General features: G+C 36.9%; 1 protein-coding gene across 1 annotated transcript in view; it reads left to right on the forward strand.

Moving 5' to 3' along the window:
• LOC149802462 (large ribosomal subunit protein mL62-like) overlaps positions 1 to 19,727 on the forward strand; it is a 30,190-nt gene extending 10,463 nt beyond the window's left edge. Inside the window, exons 3-6 of the mRNA XM_089951700.1 lie at positions 5,114 to 5,173; positions 8,126 to 8,208; positions 12,879 to 13,048; positions 19,576 to 19,727. Of these exons, the coding sequence (XP_089807826.1) occupies positions 5,114 to 5,173; positions 8,126 to 8,208; positions 12,879 to 13,048; positions 19,576 to 19,666 (404 nt within the window). The 3' untranslated portion in view covers positions 19,667 to 19,727. The remainder of the gene's footprint in view (positions 1 to 5,113; positions 5,174 to 8,125; positions 8,209 to 12,878; positions 13,049 to 19,575) is intronic.
• Positions 19,728 to 19,986: the final 259 nt, after the last annotated feature.

Genomic DNA, 19,986 nt, shown 5'->3' on the forward strand with positions numbered 1-19,986 from the left:
TCATGACATACCAGTAATTTGTTTCACGCACGTATCACTGAATACATTAAAAGGCGTCATTCATTGCCATGACTTGGCTGGAGTCAGCGACAATGAAATGATCGAAGGGATGAAAAATGAAGTTATCACTACAGTCCATAGAATTCATATCAAACGAAACACTCAGCAGGACAACAACACCATTATACTCAGCTTTAACAAAACCAACAGTACCTAAAGTTGTAAAGTTGGATTCTTACAAGTCAAGGTTGAGGTATATATACCAAATCCCCTTTGAAGCTTCAAATGTAAAAAATACGGCCATCATGAAGACCAATGCTCGAGAAGCCAAGTATGTGGCCAATGCGGAGATCCTTCTCATCAGGAAACCAAGTGCAGAGTTACTCCGCATTGCATCAACTTTGGAAAGGAGCACCATGCTAATTCAAAGGATTGTGTCACCTGGAAACAGGCGAAGGAAATACAGATGATTAAGTACACCTCCAACATCCCCTATCCAGAGGCAAGGAAGCTTGTACAAACTAGAACTTCCCGCCCGGGCCCGACCTTTTCAGCTGTAGTTAAAAACAAACAAAAGCAACGAAAGATGTCCAAACCCAGACAAACCCACCTGAATCCCCTTCCAGCTCAAACATTCCGCATTACAAACCTGAAAAACTCGATATAGACTCAAATAACATTCAACAACACTACATCGACAAAATCACCAAACAGTAAAAAGAAATTGCAAACAAATAGGCAGCAAAAGGGGTCAGATGACCCTATAAAACTGCACAACAGGTTTGTAGACTTTGAGGATATGGATGCAAAAGAAACTGCTCCTTGTCCTCAGGGTGGCTCTCAAGGTAGCTCTAGACCTACCAACAAAAATTTCAGCCCCCGCACTTCCTCCAGAGAAATAACCTCACAGATTGCCTCCGCGAAAGGTCTAACCTAGCTCCACAATCTTCAATTTCAACATGTTATGAAGAACACTATCATACAATGGAACTGTCGAGGACTTAAAGCCAACTACCATGATATTCTTCTGTTTTTAAACGAACATAATCCTGCAGTACTATGCCTTCAGGAAACTTTCTTGAAAGATACTAATAACATCACACTTAAAAACTACTCCCTGTTTAATACCTACTCCCAAAATGTTGACAGGGCCTCAGGAGGAGTTTCTGTTATTGCGAACAACAGAGCCCCTCATAGTGTCATCCCTTTACATACAAATTTGCAAGCCATTGCTGTAAGCATCACTCTACATCATGTGATTACTGTTTGTTCTATTTACATACCACCAAACAGTAACCTAGTACCAAACGAATTAGTCTTGTTCAGCAACTTCCTGCGCCATTTGTTTTCTCAGGGATTTTAACATTTTATGGGGATCAAATCATATAAGTGACAGGGGTCACAAAGTAGAAGACTTCATTTCTAGACACAATTTGTGTCAATATAACACCAAAACACCAACATATTTACACCCAGGAATGGGTACATACACGTGCATCGATATGGCAATTTGTTCTCCTTCACTGCTTTTGGACTATGAATGGAAGGTTGCTGATGACCTTCACAGCAGTGATCACTTTCCAATCTCCCTTGAAAATATTAACTCAACAATTGATGATGCAATTCCACAATGGAATATTAAGAGGACCAACTGGGATAAGTTTGAAACACTCTGTAAAACTAGGCTGAATGAGGATACAGTTTTCAACATTAATGACCCAGATTCAGCATTTTACTTCTGTTTTAATCAAGATTGCAGAAAAATCCATTCCCAAGTCCTCATCGAACTGTAAAAGAACCCCAAAACCCTGGGTCACTAAGGAATGTAAGGAAGCGATTAGACAACACAGAGAAGCATTGAAAAAAATTTTAACAATCGTCCGACAACCGAAAACTTAAGTAAAAATCTTATTGTCCGGGCCAAAGCTCACAGTACAATCAAAGAAAGTAAATGAGCATCATGGAAGAAATATGTTTCTTCAAACTCTTGTTCCTCTATTAAGAAAGTTTGGGACACTATCCGCAAAATAAATGGAAAGAGAAAACACAATTCTCTTTGACATCTACAACTGAACAATAACAAATTTAGTTCAGAATGTGACGTAGCAAATATTCTTGCTGATAGTTTCTCTAAAAATTCCTCATCTAATTATTCAGAAGATTAAAAACTCAAACTGAAAACCAGAAATGTACTGATCCGACAAGAATCATGGTATTGTCCAGAACTCCGCTGAATAATTCACAATAGTTGCAGAGCAATATTATAGTCTAAATAATGAGCACTTTCGGTTTCCACTGGACAGTCCAAACAAATGTTTTTCCTCTCAAATAATATCTAAGTATAATATAAAACATGTCTGCAGGCTTACAAGAGGAACACAAGAAATGAAGATGACTGAACTAGGAATAAATCTGACTGCTTAGTTCTCCCCTTAAATACACCTTCTATTATGACCATATTTTACAATGTACACCACACAAAGTACACCACACACACACAACATACACCACATAATGTACACCACACAAAGTACACAGCATAGCATATACCACACAATGTACACCAAAACATAAACCACACAATGTACACCACAACATACACCACACAATGTACACCACAACATACACCACACAATATACACCACACCATACACCACACAATGTACACCACAACATACACCACACAATGTACACCACAACATACACCACACAATGTACACCAAAACATACACCACACAATGTACACCACAACATACACCACACAATGTTCACCAAAACATACACCACACAATGTACACCACAACATACACCACACAATGTACACCAAAACATACACCACACAATGTACACCAAAACATACACCACACAATGTACACCACAACATACACCACACAGTGTACACCAAAACATACACCACACAATGTACACCACAACATACACCACACAATGTACACCACAACATACACCACACAATGTACACCAAAACATACACCACACAATGTACACCAAAACATACACCACACAATGTACACCACAACATACACTACACAATGTACACCACAACATATACCACACAATGTATGCCACAACATACACCACACAATGTACACCACAACATACACCACACAATGTACACCACAACATACACCACACAATGTACACCACAACATACACCACACAATAAAGTTTACTACTCATTTATAACCTTGCCCAACCGATGGAAAGATACTGAAAATCTTCTAGAATTGTCCCATCAGCCAATGAGAAATTAACCCAAAGTCGTCATTAAGTCTTGTGTTTAAGATTCTTATTTGTAATTATCAACACATACGTAAGCATCTATTTATAGACCCTGTGTAATTTTATGCTCTTAACAGACCCTGGTCACATAAGCATAGTCGAATTCAAGATATTTATTTTACAATTTATAGTGGTCAATAAAAATGTTTTAAAAAATTATTTTTGATGGAACTCGACATGTATAGTCTGTCATAGTAGCAGGATGGATTTAGCGTTTGACCCCTAGGTTGCATTTTGGGGTTGGGATGAGTATTGGAGGGTGTATGGAGGGAAGAGTGGACTCTGCAGTAAAACACATACGGATATACTGTACAGTATATATGTATATATTTTTTTAAATTCATGATGACTAGATCTTACCTATAAGTGCTAAAAAGAAATCCAATAGCCCGGCGCTCCTCTAATTTTAGATCAGGTTCGTCTTGTATTCTAATTAAGTGCCCATGGGGCTTGTCAAAAAAATTAATTTGCCAGAGGAAACTTTGATAGCACTGATGAAATGTATAAATGTATTTTCAAGATGTTGACATACCTGTCATAACAGGCCACAATCAAAATCAGATCACCACTCCCCAACATGAAATTGAGATATGATTTTAATCAAATTGAAACATGGTGTGTCACAATAAAAATATGATTTTGTACTCCCAAAGCCCCTGGCATGGTCGTTTTTTGAGAAAACTCAATTTTTAGTAGTATTAAAAATAAAAAACCCTCCCCTTTCATTATATGCCCATTACATGTTTAAACAGTAAACAGTCACACTTGGAGCTGATGTAAAACTAACCCTTGGGTAGTTTAAATAGTGACAATTAAAGGCAAAGAGGTCAGGTTTAAACCACTATGTCATGTATTACTTAAATGGCTGGCAATAGCTAGTGAGATGTGTTTGAAGGCTGCAGTGGGTGAGCCCATTGTGTTAAGTTGCATAGGTAGGATTAGGAAGTGGAACAACCCATTATAGGTAAATCAAAGAGATCATCGATAAGTGTGCAAGAACAAACGTTATTACATATTATTGCCTTGAATGAGAATGTTTAAGCCACATGCATTATATTTTTGACAAGTTTGTGAACAACAGCAATATTTCTTTGAAGTCAGATTTTACTGCATATATAGACTGTAAAGCATGATCATTTCTGTTGTCAGAATAGTTTTCAAGTATAATGAATTATTTAAGCCATTTTAGGAAGCAGTTACCTATCAGCAGAGTTTAGCAAAAATAAATTTCAGAACTCTTGGTTGACAGAGCTTTACTTTGTGAAGCACACCAGTAAAAATAAGGGGAAAAAAAAAGGGGGGGGCATTTGCTATTAATTCTTTGCACATACTGCAAACAACACATTGACATAATTATGTCAGCTTGGTTCTGACTAGGATTCACTCAGAGAACCCAGCAGAAATGTTTGAGCACAAGGAGCATCCAGTTCTTAGTGAGTGTAATGATGAACACTGATGACACTCGCATTACCTTCAGGCCTTATTAAATTGTAGCAATTGCATAGTTGTGTGACATTATAGAAAAGGGGGAATTTTGGGCATGAGGAAATTGGAGTCCAGACTTGTAGAATTTCAGTCAGGGCTTGTGAGTTTATTTAAGTCATCAGCCCTTGACCTGTGTTTAAAATTTTTTTCTTTGAGCACTGCCTGTGTTTTACAGAGTTATGACCCATAAGCAACTTACAGTAGCCAAACAGAGATTGTGGTGGTGGTGGTGGTTTGATGATAACACAGTAGTAGAACCAACAATAGCAGCAGCAGCAATAATGATAATGCTAATAAAGTTGATAATGATCATTTGTTTTTTTTATAGATCGGTTGGAAATCAAGTACCTGAAATCTAGTGGGGCTGGAGGCCAGCATGTAAACAAAGGTTTGTAATTTGAATCTAGTGGGGTCTGGAGGCCAGTATGTGAATATAGGTTTTGAAGTTGTAAATATTTTGCATTTCCTACATTTGTATGCTTCTACTTAAACAACATAGCTGCATTCATTAGTATGTTTTGCATGACTGAAGCCATATTGATGAAACTGCCAGTTCTTACCACTACTTTTTAATATGGCAGACATGTATACATATTGCAATTGCATTTCTTTTTTAACTACATTGTAACCCAGTCAAAATACCTTAGTAGAACTACTCTTATCTCACAAAACCAGCTCTAAAGGAAGCTAAAGGTTATCTGCCCACCTAGGTGGTGGTCAGGCAGAGTGATCTTCCCTTTGTACAGGTATTGGTGAAGGTGCAAGCGTGCAACACATGCATCTTGTATATTAAGTAATTAAGTAAGTTACGATCCTACTTTACTGATGGGTGTGGATGTTGTAAATAGTTACATATGCATTAAAGTTTTAAAAATCAGTGTTTATTCCTGAAAATCAGTATTTTTGTCACAAGCAGTCAGTATTCTTGTACTGTGGGGTTATCAACTATGCTACTCATCCTGATGGAATGGTTGTATCAATGTAGGGTTTTCTTTAAAAGACTTAATATAAAGTAATTCATGGGCATGTTGGCCATCTAGAAAACTTAATATTACTACAAAATTCTTATTTGTAGTGACATTGAGATTTCACTATTAGACTTCTTATGATATGTCATAAGTTCTACATTAAAATATTCTTTAGCAGTCCTCCAGTGTAGTCACCATTGTAGCCATCTTGGAGATCTTATTATTGCCATTTCTTCTGAACAGATGGTCGTTATACATGTATATGTGGGTTGTTTATACATGTATATGTGGGTTGTTTATGCATGTATATGTGGGTTTATACATGTATATGTGGGTTGTTTATACATGTATATGTATATGTGGGTTGTTTATGCATGTATATGTGGGTTGTTTATACATGTATATGTGGGTTGTTTATGCATGTATATGTGGGTTGTTTATACATGTATATGTATATGTGGGTTGTTTATGCATGTATATGTGGGTTGTTTATACATGTATATATGGGTTGTTTATACATGTATATGTATATGTGGGTTGTTTATGCATGTATATGTGGGTTGTTTATGCATGTATATGTGGTTTGTTTGAACATGCATATATGTGTTGTTTATACATGTATATGTGGGTTGTTTATAAATGTATATGTGGGTTTCAATAAAAATGCTTCTTATGGTGTCTTCTTGTTACTAAAAAAAATCAGTGCTGCAGGAGTATATCTATCCATTCTGTTGCATCTTGTATTCCATTTAAGGACTTTGGCATTATATTCTTGTATTCCATTTAAGGACCTTGACATTATATTATTGTATTCCATTTAAGGACCTTGACATTGACATTTTATTCTTGTATTCCATTTATTAGGACTTTGACATTATATTATTGTAATCCATTTAAGGACTTTGGCATTATATTCTTGTAATCCATTTAAGGACTTTGGCATTATATTCTTGTAATCCATTTAAGGACTTTGACATTGATATTATATTCTTGTATTCCATTTAAGGACTTTGGCATTATATTATTGTAATCCATTTAAGGACTTTGGCATTATATTCTTGTAATCCATTTAAGGACTTTGGCATTATATTCTTGTAATCCATTTAAGGACTTTGACATTGATATTATATTCTTGTATTCCATTTAAGGACTTTGGCATTATATTCTTGTAATCCATTTAAGGACTTTGACATTCTATTATTGTAATCCATTTAAGGACTTTGGCATTATATTCTTGTAATCCATTTAAGGACTTTGACATTGATATTATATTCTTGTATTCCATTTAAGGACTTTGGAATTACATTCTTGTAATCCATTTAAGGACATACATACGTATCGACAGCATGCAGCCTTAAATACTCTGGAAACTCCAGACAGCTCTAAACAACTTTAGACAGCTTCAGACAGCTCTAGTCATATTCACAGTCATAATCACAGTGACAGTCACAATCAGAGCGACAGACACTCAGCTACAATAAAACCAAATTGGTCATAATAATAGTTTCTGTATAATTTCTAGATATATGATAATACTTTAACCTCTAATAGTGACTTGTAATTCAAAGTTCAAATCTGCGTTGTAATAAATGCATTATTATGCGATAAGACATTACAAACCGAATAAGCTTCGCATATCAAATGAAAATGTAAATTTAACACTTACCCATTTGGCTGGAGAACAATGGAGAGCGTACACTCCTTGACGTGATCCAAAATGACCAGTGTCGGTTTTAGAAATTGATCTTACTTAAATCCATAGAAGAGTGAGCAAAAGTCAGGGTAATATACCCGTGCATATCATGTTATTAATGTTTCTTCGTCATAAGTAATTTCTGGCTAGGTACATGTCAATACAGTCGCTTACCTGGAAAAACACATATTCACCCTAGATAACGTTGTACACATGCACAATGAGAAATAGTCAAATAGTTCTAAGGCAAAACCAAGTTATTTCTTTGCCTAATTCTGTGACACTTGTATTCCATTTAAGGACTTTGATATTATATTCTTGTATTCCATTTATTAGGACTTTGACATTATATTCTTGTATTCCATTTAAGGACTTTGACATTATATTCTTGTAATCCATTTAAGGACTTTGATATTATGTTCTTGTATTCCATTTAAGGACTTTGACATTATATTCTTGTATTCCATTTAAGGACTTTGACATTATTTATATGGAGTCCCCTTGAATACATTTAAGGACTTCAAAATTATATATATATATATATATATATATATATATATATATATATATATATATATATATATATATATATATATATATGAAGTCCCCCTGAATACATTTGCTTCCTAGTTAAGGACAGGTCATTGTTTTATTTATTTTATGACCTTCTGTCTTTCAGTAAATACTAAAGTTGAGGTGAGATTCAACATAGACCGAGCTGACTGGATACCTGAATGGATCAAACCAAAACTTAAAGAAAATGTAAGTTCAGTCTTTATGCATGTATAGCTTACTGTACTTGTATTAATCCTATGACAATATCCCACATACAACTTACCATGCTTGTATTAATCCCATGACAATCTCCCACATACAACTTACCATACTTGTATTAATCTCATGATAATCTCCCATGTACAGCTTACTGTACTTGTATTTATCCCATGATAATCTTCCATGTACAGTTTACTGTACTTGTATTTATCCCATGATAATCTCCCATGTACAGCTTACTATATATGCATTATGACAAAGTGAGCTCATGCAAGCAAGTGTAATAATGTCACAATTCGAGGTAATATGAGAAAGTGGGATAATATCAGAAATTGTGCTCATATGAGAAAGTGGACTAATATTAGAAAGTGAGATAATTAGAGAATGTGAGATAATATGGGATAGTGGGCTAATATGACAAAGTGGGCTAATACGAGAAAGTGAGATAACACAAGAAAGTAGGCTAATATGATAAAGTAAGAAAATATAAGAAAGTGAGATAATATGAAAAAGTGACACTATATGAAAAGTGAGCTAATATGAGAAAGTGAAATAATGTGAGAAAGTGAGATAATATGAGAAAGTGGGCTAATATGCAGGTTGTTTATTTACCAACATGTTATATGTGTGAACCTTACTTGTACTAGCAGTGTGTCCCTGTATTCTATTTATAATAGCAGTGTGTCCCTGTATTCTGTTTGCAATAGCAGTGTCCCTGTTTTCTGTTTGTAATAATAGTGTACCTGTTTTCTGTTTGTAATAGCAGTGTATCTCTGTATTGTGTTTGTAATAGCAGTGTATCCCTGTATTCTGTTTGTAATAATACTGTCCCTGTATTCTGTGTGTAATGGCAGTTTATCCCTGTATTCTGTTTGTAATAGCAGTGTATCTGTATTCAGTTTGTAATAACAGTGTTTCTGTATTGTTTTTAATAGCAGTGTATCCCTGTATTATGTTTGTAATAGTAGTGTATCCATATACACCGCTCCCTTGATAACGCGATCCCGCTTATAATGCGGTGTCCGTCTTGGCTCCCGATTTTTTCCAGAGAAAATGTATTTAAAATCTCTTTAAAATATGTTGAACATGAAAAAATTACGATAAGAACTGATAAATTAAACCTTGATACATTGCTCGTTTTATCATCGAAAATGGTGATTAATGCCCGTAAAAATATAATCCATATTTTGAAATTTGCAAGTTCTAAAGAAGAATTAATTTCAGAGATCTCGAAAACGTTTAATTATGCGTATTTGGACGCCAGTTTTTGATCTGGGACGCAGAAAATCACTGAGGCGGGAGTCCTCCGTATGCATGTAATAGGTGAGCGGGAAAATTAAAAGATTTGCCGGTCCTGTTTCAGCCACCTGCTTTGTGGGAAAATGTGTTGATCAGTTAACTGTGCTGATATTTACAATGACAGAATTCAGTGACTGAAAGACTCTTTGATGTACTGTTGCCATTTTATAAGAGTACATTAAAAAAAAAAAAGAACATGATGCAACAGCTAGGCGGCTAGTTCAAAGGCTTTGATTGGAGGCCGAGTGAGAAAATGTACTGATATTTAGTGATTGAATTCAGAGGCAGAAAGACCTATTTTTAAAATCCTAGCGAGACCTCTGTTTAAAGATATCATATATTATGTAAGTTTTTATGATAAATAGTTGTCAGTATACCGTATATAACAGTCTGGTGAAATAGCGATCAATGAAAACTTCTGGTAAATGCTAATTCCGTTTCAGTGTAAACATTATAATCACAACATATTCTGTTCATTGAAAACATGAAAAGAGTCAATCGACCGTCACATCGAAATCCATGAGTACTTCTGTGAGAACCTAATTACATGTACATGCCGGCTTTGTTTTGATCAACAACTTGGGGAAGTGTTTGTTGCATTAAAAAAAAAATCGATTACAAGTGACCTCGGGTGCTGGATTAAGGGCCTTTGACGTAAAGCAAAACAGTAACAGAGACAACAACAATGACAGTGACTTCGAATGTTTCAGTGAAACTGATGTCATTAATGCCGAGGCTGTTTGGGAGAAATTCGTACAGACTCATGGTCCTGCGATGGGTGTTTCTGTTGATGATATGGAGTGGATTTGTGCTGACAATGATTGCCCCAAAGCCGAATACATGTCAGATGAAACTATAATTATTTCTATAGTGAACAAATTTGCAGCAGAAGACGATTCTAACTGGAGTAACACAAGTGTTGAAAGTGATGCAGATGTAGATGTTGCACCCCCCACCCCTCTGTACAGGAAGCAATCAGATATTTTGATATTGCCATAAGGTGGCTGGAGACCCAAAATGTTGACTACGTAAAGCTCATGCAGTTGAGAAATCTGAGGGATTTTGCTCGGCGGCAGAGAAACCAAGGAGTAACACACAAAAATAAAATTACTGATTTTTTCAAAAAGTGAATTGATATTTGTCAAGCGTGGCACAAACGGCAAGTATTAACTTGTTCTAATTTACGTTGTTTTAAATTTGTAGACCATTTAAATATGTTAGTACTGATTAACCCTTGTTTTTTTTGTTTTCCATTTTACTTCTATCGCATTCAAATCTATCTATCTATCTATCGTTCGATCGACACTGTTTCTCGAAAACAGTCGATCTTTTGTATATTTAAAAAATGTCTAATTTGGATCAAACAATAAAACTAGAATGTATCCAAGTCAACATAAAAATTAGTGACGTAGTACACAATGTGTGAAGTGGTACACATGTTAAACGAACGGAAACCACATGGAATAATGTTTTCAATGATCACCTCAATATACTGTAATTTATCCTGAAATTAATGTTGTCCTATGAGGAAATAATAAAGTACACCGTTATGAAGAGATATTTATTAGCAGTTAATATCAGAACGATTATAAAGTGAGTATTCAACAGTATAATCTGCCTACCCCCCCCCCCTTATTTTTCTGTTATGTTGTCAATCACTTTATTGGTTTTGGGCTTATTTTATAGGTCCCTTGATAACTCGCGCCTCACTTATAGTGCGGTCGATGTTTCTGGACCCCGATGTACGCAAGTTATCGAGGGAGTGGTGTATTCTGTTTGTAACAGCATTGTATTCATGTATTCTGTTTGTAATAGCAGTGTCCCTGTATTTTGTTTGTACTATCAGTGGTTGTGTATTCTGTTTTTAATAGCAGTGTGTCCCTGTATTCTGTTTGTGATAGGAGTGTGACCCTGTATTCTGTTTGTAATAGCAGTGTGCCCCTGTATTTTTTTTTAAAATAGCTGTGTATCCCTGTATTTTGTTTGTAATATCAGTGGTTGTGTATTCTGTTTGTAATAGCAGTGTGTCCCTGTATTTTGTTTGTAATAGCAGTGTGTCCATGTATTCTGTTTGTAATAGCAGTGTCTCTGTATTCTGTTTGTAATAGACATGTCCTTGCATTGTGTTTGTAATAGCAGTGAGTGTCTCTGTATTCTGTTCGTAATAGCTGTGTGTCCCTGTATTCTGTTTGTAATAGACATGTCCCTGTTTTCTGTTTGTAATAGCAGTGTCACTGCATTCTGTTTGTAATAGCAGTGTGTCCCTGTATTGTTTGCTCACTAAAATGGTGATTATAAATCAACAGAATAAAAAATGCACTTAACACTCTTTTACTCATTCAACAACTAGTGTTTGAATCAGACAGGGTAATTGCTTTAACATTAAGACATCTGTTCTTTGTGGAACAGTGTCTAACATTAGATAATACATGGTCTTATAGTAGATAATACATTGCTTTTATAATTAATTATGTTACAGTGTTTAACAGTAGATAATACAGTGCTTTTATAATTAATTATGGGACAGTGTTTAACAGTAGATAATACAGTACTTTTTGAATTCATTATGGGACAGTGTCTTACAGTAGATAATATGGTACAGTTAGGATTCATGTTATTTTCATTGATAAATAATGCCTCACATTTGAGGATGCATGTACAAAGAATGCAGACTGCTTAACATTTCTTCTTCTTGTCACTTTTTATTTAGATGTTACTAAATATCATTGGATTGCATAAAGTTTATCATTATCTTACTGAGTCATTCTGTTAATAAAGTCTTTGAAGTTTTTAAAAGTCTGCATGTGAATTAAAGTATGATCAACCAGTCTTGATTGTACCTGATCTTTTATAAATGTAATCTTTAATAACCATATTCTAATTTATATTTCTAAGCACCATAAATATCGTTGATATGAAAACAAGCAAAGTAGTGATGCTTTCCTATTGTATACCTAGAGGGGCTTTATTGTGACTTTAACTTTGTGGGTTATTGTGCCGATGAAAACAACAAAATTTGGTTCCCCAAAAGGAGTGAATTGACAGTATCCACAATTCAGCAGCTATGTTCATTTGAGTAAACACTGGAAGATAAATAATGGGGAGAATTCATTGTCAACAGCCATGTTCATTTCACCTACATGGGAAGATAAATAAGGGGGAGAATTCATTGTCAACAACCATGTTCATTTCAGGAACATGGGAAGATAAATAAGGAATGAGAATTGATTGTAAACAACCATGTTTATTTCAGGAACATGGGAAAATAAATACAGTGGGAGATGTTTGTTTTCATTTGTGTAAACATGGGAAGATAAAAAAGTTTGAGAATTGATTGTCAACAACCTTGTTCATTTCAGGAACATGGGAAAATAAATAAGGAGGGAGAATTGATCATCACATCAGACAAAACACGTAAACAGATACTCAATCAAGCAGACTGTATGGACAAAATAAGAACCATGATTTTCAATGCCAGTATCAGACCAAAAGAACCCACACAGGAAACGTTAGAAGCAATGAAAGAAAGGTTAGTCTAGCTCATTGTCTCTTGCTTTGAAGTAAAAGAAACACATATACACACACACTGAAGATATGCAGCCACAGAACATAAAAATACACACATACATTTGCATACACACTGAATACGTACCACCTGCAGTCTTTCTTATTGTTCAGTGTTTCTCTCTGTACTTTGTTCCATGCATTTGTCAAATTTTCAAGAAAGAACTGTAAGTAAAAACTTGACTAAAAGTACTTTGTCAACAAATTTGTCAAGTCAATTTGACATTTCTCTTTGAGATTGGAGTGTTTAGGTCTCAAAATCAGACTTTTATCCTAATTTAATCCCATCTGGAGTACCAGTGTTGTCATTTTAACAGATTTTAATAGTCTGCAGGTCCAAAGCAGATTGCAGTCAACAAAACAAAGCCTAATCAAATTGTTGTTGTTGTTGTTGTTGTTGTGGGGTTTAACGCCATTTTTCAGCACACGATAGGCTATGTATGGCGGCCAGTATTAATGGCTGAGGAAGAACCCAGGAAAACCCCAGGAAGAACCACTGACCCACGAGAAGCTACTGGCAAGCTTTCTCACATACCCACATTGGCCGAATCCTAGACTCGAACCCTAATCAAATTGACAAATATGGCTGTTGTCCTATTAATGATTTCAAGTTATGTTGTAAGGAGCATTACCATTTGTGTCATTGTATAATAGCAGGGGTCAAGATCAAGGCAGATAAATGACATTTCACCATTTGTTAAAAATGGGGTCTGCATGTCTTGAAATATACAATAAAAAGCCATTTATTTTGCAAGTTTAGAAGCTAAAATATAATGTCTAGATCAACTTTAGAATCATGTAGACACACCAACTTATGGACATGATGCTGAGCCCTTATGGCAGTGGAGGTACTGTACACCAGGGCTAGATATTATTACAATCCAGGCCTGGATATTGCTGTACACTAGGGCTAGATAGAGGTATTGTACACAGCGGCTTGATATTATTGCTGTACACTAGGGCTATATGGAGGTACTGTACACCAGGGCTAGATATTATGATCCTGGTCTGCATATTGCTGTACACTAGGGCTAGATAGAGGTATTGTACAAAATGGCTTAATATTATTGCTGTACACTAGGCTAGATAGAGCTGCTGTACACCAGGGCTAGATATTATTGTGATCCAGGCCTGGATATTGCTGTACACTAGGGCTGGATAGAGGTATTGTACACAAGGGCTAGATATTATTGCTGTACACTAGGGCTAGATAGAGGTACTGTACACCAGGGCTAGATATTATTATGAGCCAGAGCTTGATATTTCTGTACACTAGGGCTAGATAGAGGTACTGTACACCAGGGCTAGATATTATTTCTGTACACTAGGGCTAGATAGAGGTACTGTACACCAGGGCTAGATATTATTTCTGTACACTAGGGCTAGATAGAGGTACTGTACACCAGGGCTAGATATTATTGCTGTACACTAGGCTAGATAGAGGTACTGTACACCAGGGCTAGATATTATTTCTGTACACTAGGGCTAGATAGAGGTACTGTACACCAGGGCTAGATATTATTGCTGTACACTAGGCTAGATAGAGGTACTGTACACCAGGGCTAGATATTATTTCTGTACACTAGGGCTAGATAGAGGTACTGTACACCAGGGCTAGATATTATTGCTGTACACTAGGCTAGATAGAGGTACTGTACACCAGGGCTAGATATTATTGCTGTACACTAGGCTAGATAGAGGTACTGTACACCAGGGCTAGATATTATTGCTGTACACTAGGCTAGATAGAGGTACTGTACACCAGGGCTAGATATTATTTCTGTACACTAGGCTAGATAGAGGTATTGTACAAAATGGCCTAATATTATTGCTGTACACTAGGCTAGATAGAGGTACTGTACATCAGGGCTAGATATTATTGCTGTACACTAGGCTAGATAGAGGTACTGTACATCAGGGCCATATATTATTATGATCCATGGCTGGATATTGCTGTACGTTAGGGCCAGATAGAGGTATTGTACACAAGGGCTAGATATTATTGCTGTACACTAGGGCTAGATAGAGGTACTGTACACCAGGGCTAGATATTATTGCTGTACACTAGGCTAGATAGAGGTACTGTACACCAGGGCTAGATATTATTGCTGTACACTAGGGCTAGATAGAGGTACTGTACATCAGGGCTAGATATTATTGCTGTACACTAGGCTAGATAGAGGTACTGTACACCAGGGCTAGATATTATTGCTGTACACTAGGCTAGATAGAGGTACTGTACATCAGGGCCATATATTATTATGATCCATGGCTGGATATTGCTGTACATTAGGGCCAGATAGAGGTATTGTACACAAGGGCTTGATATTATTGATGTACACTAGGGCAGGATAGAGGTACTGTACACCATGGCTAGATATTGCTGTACACCAGATCTAATTATTATTGCCCATCTGCTAACCAAAGGTCATTGATTTTGCTGATGGGTCACTGATTCCCCAGATGTCACTAATCTTTTCAGGGTGCAGAAATTCCTTGTCTGTATTATCCAAGTCAGAAATTTGTTCTTACAAATGAGCAATGTTTGCTAGGGTACTTGTCTGTAAGCAAGTAAATTGTGGTCTTTAACTTGAAAGGACAGTAGTTCTCAATTTGTCTCAGCAATGTTTACACAAGCGCCATTCATACTTACCAGTGAGAACGGTATGGATGCATTATATATTTACATAGCATATGCTGAAATTTATCATTTATAACTGAAACCAGCTGCAACTTCTATGGATGCAACCAATGGAAACAGACAGCACTGGTCGAGGCAGTACATTTTGATGGTTACATCTGAATGAATTTCATTGGCTGGAGGATAGGGCTGTTGTTTCGAACCAATTGCTGGACTTCTTGAAACTATTATGCACAACTGCTTTGAATTTTCCTGTGAATGTATCTGGATGGAACATTTTTTTATAAAGCTGGAGCCAAATGGTTGTTGTTGTTGTGGGGTTTAACACCATTTTTCAGCACACGGTAGGCTATGCATGGCGGCCAGTATTAATGGTGGAGGAAGAACCCGGGAAAACCCCAGGAAGAACCACCGACCCACGAGAAGCTACTGACAAGCTTTCTCACATACCCACATTAGCCGAATCCTAGACTCGAACCCACGCAGACAGAGGTGAGATGGCAGTGATCCATAACAGAGAGCGCTTTAGACCACTCGGCCACTCAGGGCCCCGAGCCAAATGGTGAAAAGTTGAATGGAAAGTCAACAAAATGGGCTAAAAGTAAACTTGACTAGGATGAAATACAATTTAAAAAAGTGAAAACAGGAGTACAATGATTCTTGGCTGTAGGAGTTTCCTTGGCCTAAGGTCAACAAAGATGAAACAGTTGCACCTTGCATAATGTATGTAAGAAAAAACCCTCAAGTGCAGACAAAACCAGTGGATTGTTTGCAGGACAGGTCATCACAAGGAAAGAGACACTGTTAACACACCAAAAACGTGAAGTACAATACATGTTTGTTAAACAAAGGAACTAGGTATATCATGCATAAAGTGAAGTATTTGAGTTCTCAACGCATTGCACAACCGTGTATAAGCCAGTCTGAGCCAGTTGAAGTAAATGTTTGACAGATCTATTGTCTTTGTGGCTTTCTAAGTATGGGTATGACTTCCTTGGCAATCAAATGGAAAACCTTTAATCAGCTTCTAGAGAATGGCATTGCCACTTTTAATTAAACCTAATAGGAATGTTTCTTGGGATATCAGTTTCAGCTGGCTTGACTCCCCTGACAGTTGTGTGGCTTCCTATGCAACCCTGTTAAAAAAAACATTTTTACTGTATATATAGGACCAGGGTCTTTTCAAGAATGCATGATTGTTGGATTCATGCTAATTTCTAAAGAATAACACAGAAACAGTCAACCAAATGTGACAGAAATTAGCACAGAAAGCAATCAACCAAATGTGGTGTTTCTTCCTAGCTTTATTTCTTTATTAAATCCCATCTATATTTTAAAGAACTCACCCATTTTTAGCTGTATTAGTGTGAGAACAAATGAGATGACCATTATCTGTTGTCCATCTGTCCTTTTAGACAAGTTGGTTATTGATGCACTTTGTAAAACCGTTTGGCAGATCACCATCCACACACATTCATCCTAAATTTGAGTGAGCTGCCACATTTACCCTCTTTAAAATCTTATCAATAGTCCTCCAGAATGGATGGTCATAAAGACATGGATTTGGTACTGATCTGGGATCCAGTGAAAATGGTACTGATCTGAGATCCAGTGAAGTGGTACTGATTTGAGATCCAGTGAAAGTGGTACTGATTTGAGATCCAGTGGTACTGATTTGAGATCCAGTGAAAGTGGTACTGATCTGAAATTCAGTGAAAGCGGTACTGATCTGAGATCTAGTGAAGGTGGTACTGACCTGAGAACCAGTGAAAGTGGTACTGATTTGAGATCAAGTGAAAATGGTACTGATCTCAGATCCAGTAAAAGTGGTACTGATTTGATATCCAGTGAAAGTGGTACTGATTTGAGATAGTGAAAGTGGTACTGATTTGAGATCCATTGATGGTACTGATTTGAGATCCAGTGAAAGTGGTACTGATTTGAGATCCATTGATGGTACTGATTTGAGATCCAGTGAAAGTGGTACTGATTTGAGATCCAGTGAAAGTGGTACTGATCTGAAATTCAGTGAAAGTGGTACTGATCTGAGATCCAGTAAAAATGGTACTGATTTGAGATCCAGTGAAAATGGTTGTTGTTGTTGTTGTAGGGTTTAACGCCATTTTTCAGCACACGATAGGCTATACATGGCGGCCAGTATTAATGGTGGAGGAAGAACCCGGGAAATCCCCGGAAAGAACCACCGACCCTCGAGAAGCTACTGGCAAGCTTTCTCACATATCCACATTGGCCGAATCCAAGACTCGAACCCATGCAGACAGAGGTGAGATGGCAGTGATCCGTAATGGAGAGCGCTTTAGACCACTCGGCCACTCGGGGCCCCAGTGAAAATGGTACTGACGTGAGATCCAGTGAAAATGGTTCTGATATGACATCCAGTATTGGCACCAGATGTACATCTAGTTATTGATCAAGAATCAGAGGTGGTTTCAGCACTCAGCAGTTAAAAAGAAACTGTCAAATCTTGGAGTCCTGGAAGTTGTTTTGTTGACCAGCAATAGAGCCTCAGTACCTTTGATGGTTTCTATCTTCAAATGGAGTAGGTGGGAGGGATTAATTCCTTAGAGGGTTTCTAACTTCAAATGGAGTAGGTGGGAGGGATTAATTCCTTAGAGGGTTTCTAACTTCAAATGGAGTAGGTGGGAGGAATTAATACCTTAAAGGGTTTCTAGCTTCAAATGAAGGAAGTGGGAGGGATTAATTCCTTAGAGGGTTCCTAACTTCAAATGGAGTAGGTCGGAGGAATTAATACCTTAGAGGGTTTCTAGCTTCAGATGGAGGAGGTGGGAGTGATTAATTACTTAAAGGGTTTCTAACTTTAAATGGAGGAGGTGGGAGGGATTAATTCCTTAGAGGGTTTCTAACTTCAAATGGAGCAGGTGGGGGGAATTAATACCTTAGAGGGTTTCTAACTTCAAATGGAGTAGGTGGGAGGAATTAATACCTTAAAGGGTTTCTAGCTTCAAATGAAGGAAGTGGGATGGATTAATTCCTTAGAGGGTTTCTAACTTCAAAATGGAGAAGGTGGGGGGAATTAATACCTTTGAGGGTTTCTAACTTCAAATGGAGGAGGTGGGGGGAATTAATACCTTAGAAGGTTTCTAGCTTCAATGGAAGTGGGAGGAATTAATTCCTTGGAGGGTTTCTAACTTTAAATGGAGTAGGTGGGAGGAAATAATACCTTTGAGGGTTTCTAGCTTCAGATGGAGGAGGTGGGAGGGATTAATTCCTTAGAGGGTTTCTAACTTCAAATGGAGAAGGTGGGGGGAATTAATACCTTGGAGGGTTTCTAACTTCAAATGGAGGAGGTGGGGGGAATTAATACCTTAGAAAGTTTCTAGCTTCAATGGAAGTGGGAGGAATTAATTCCTTGGAGGGTTTCTAACTTTAAATGGAGTAGGTGGGAGGAAATAATACCTTTGAGGGTTTCTAGCTTCAAATGAAGGAAGTGGGAGGGATTCCTTAGAGGGTTTCTAGCTTCAAATGAAGGAGGTGGGAGGGATTAATTCCCTAAACTATCAAATCTTGAATAGACCCTGAAGACAGGTGTGTCATGGAAAGAACAAGAAACATTTTCAGGCAGTAAAACAATAGAACCCCAAAACAGACCATAGATAACAAGGCTTACAAAGTTCTCACATGCCTGTATAGTTTAGTATTGGAACTATATAGTATAGAAACTAAAAACTTAGTTATGTATTGTAACTATATAGTTTAGTACCTATATAGTTGAGTGTTGTAAAAGTATGATAACTGTTATGATTATTCAAAATTCACTATCATTTTTTAAATGTTAAGATTAATCTTCGAGTATCATTTTTCTTTTACAGACTTGAAAAAGCAAGGAGAGAGGCACTCAGACAAAAGCGTGATCATTCCTTAACAAAACAACTGAGACAAACAAGTTTGAATGATTTTTAGACTATTCTTTTCAGTGTTCTGTACAACAATATTAAATAAGTGTTAAATGTTTGAGACAGAATTTTTACATTTGTTCCTTTTAATTAGGCATCCAGTACACTCATAACAGCATTGGGACCCCGAGTGGCCGAGTGGTCTAAAGCGCTCTCCGTTGCGGATCATTGCCATCTCACCTCTGTCTGCGTGGGTTCGAGTCTCGGATTCGGCCAATGTGGGTATGTGAGAAAGCTTGCCAGTAGCTTCTCGAGGGTCGGTGGTTCTTTCTGGGGATTTCCTGGGTTCTTCCTCCACCATTAATACTGGCCGCCATGTATAGCCTA

This window comes from Sinohyriopsis cumingii, chromosome 3 (assembly GCF_028554795.1).
Source record: "Sinohyriopsis cumingii isolate HCF-2022 chromosome 3, ASM2855479v2, whole genome shotgun sequence".
Classification (NCBI taxonomy): domain Eukaryota; kingdom Metazoa; phylum Mollusca; class Bivalvia; order Unionida; family Unionidae; genus Sinohyriopsis; species Sinohyriopsis cumingii.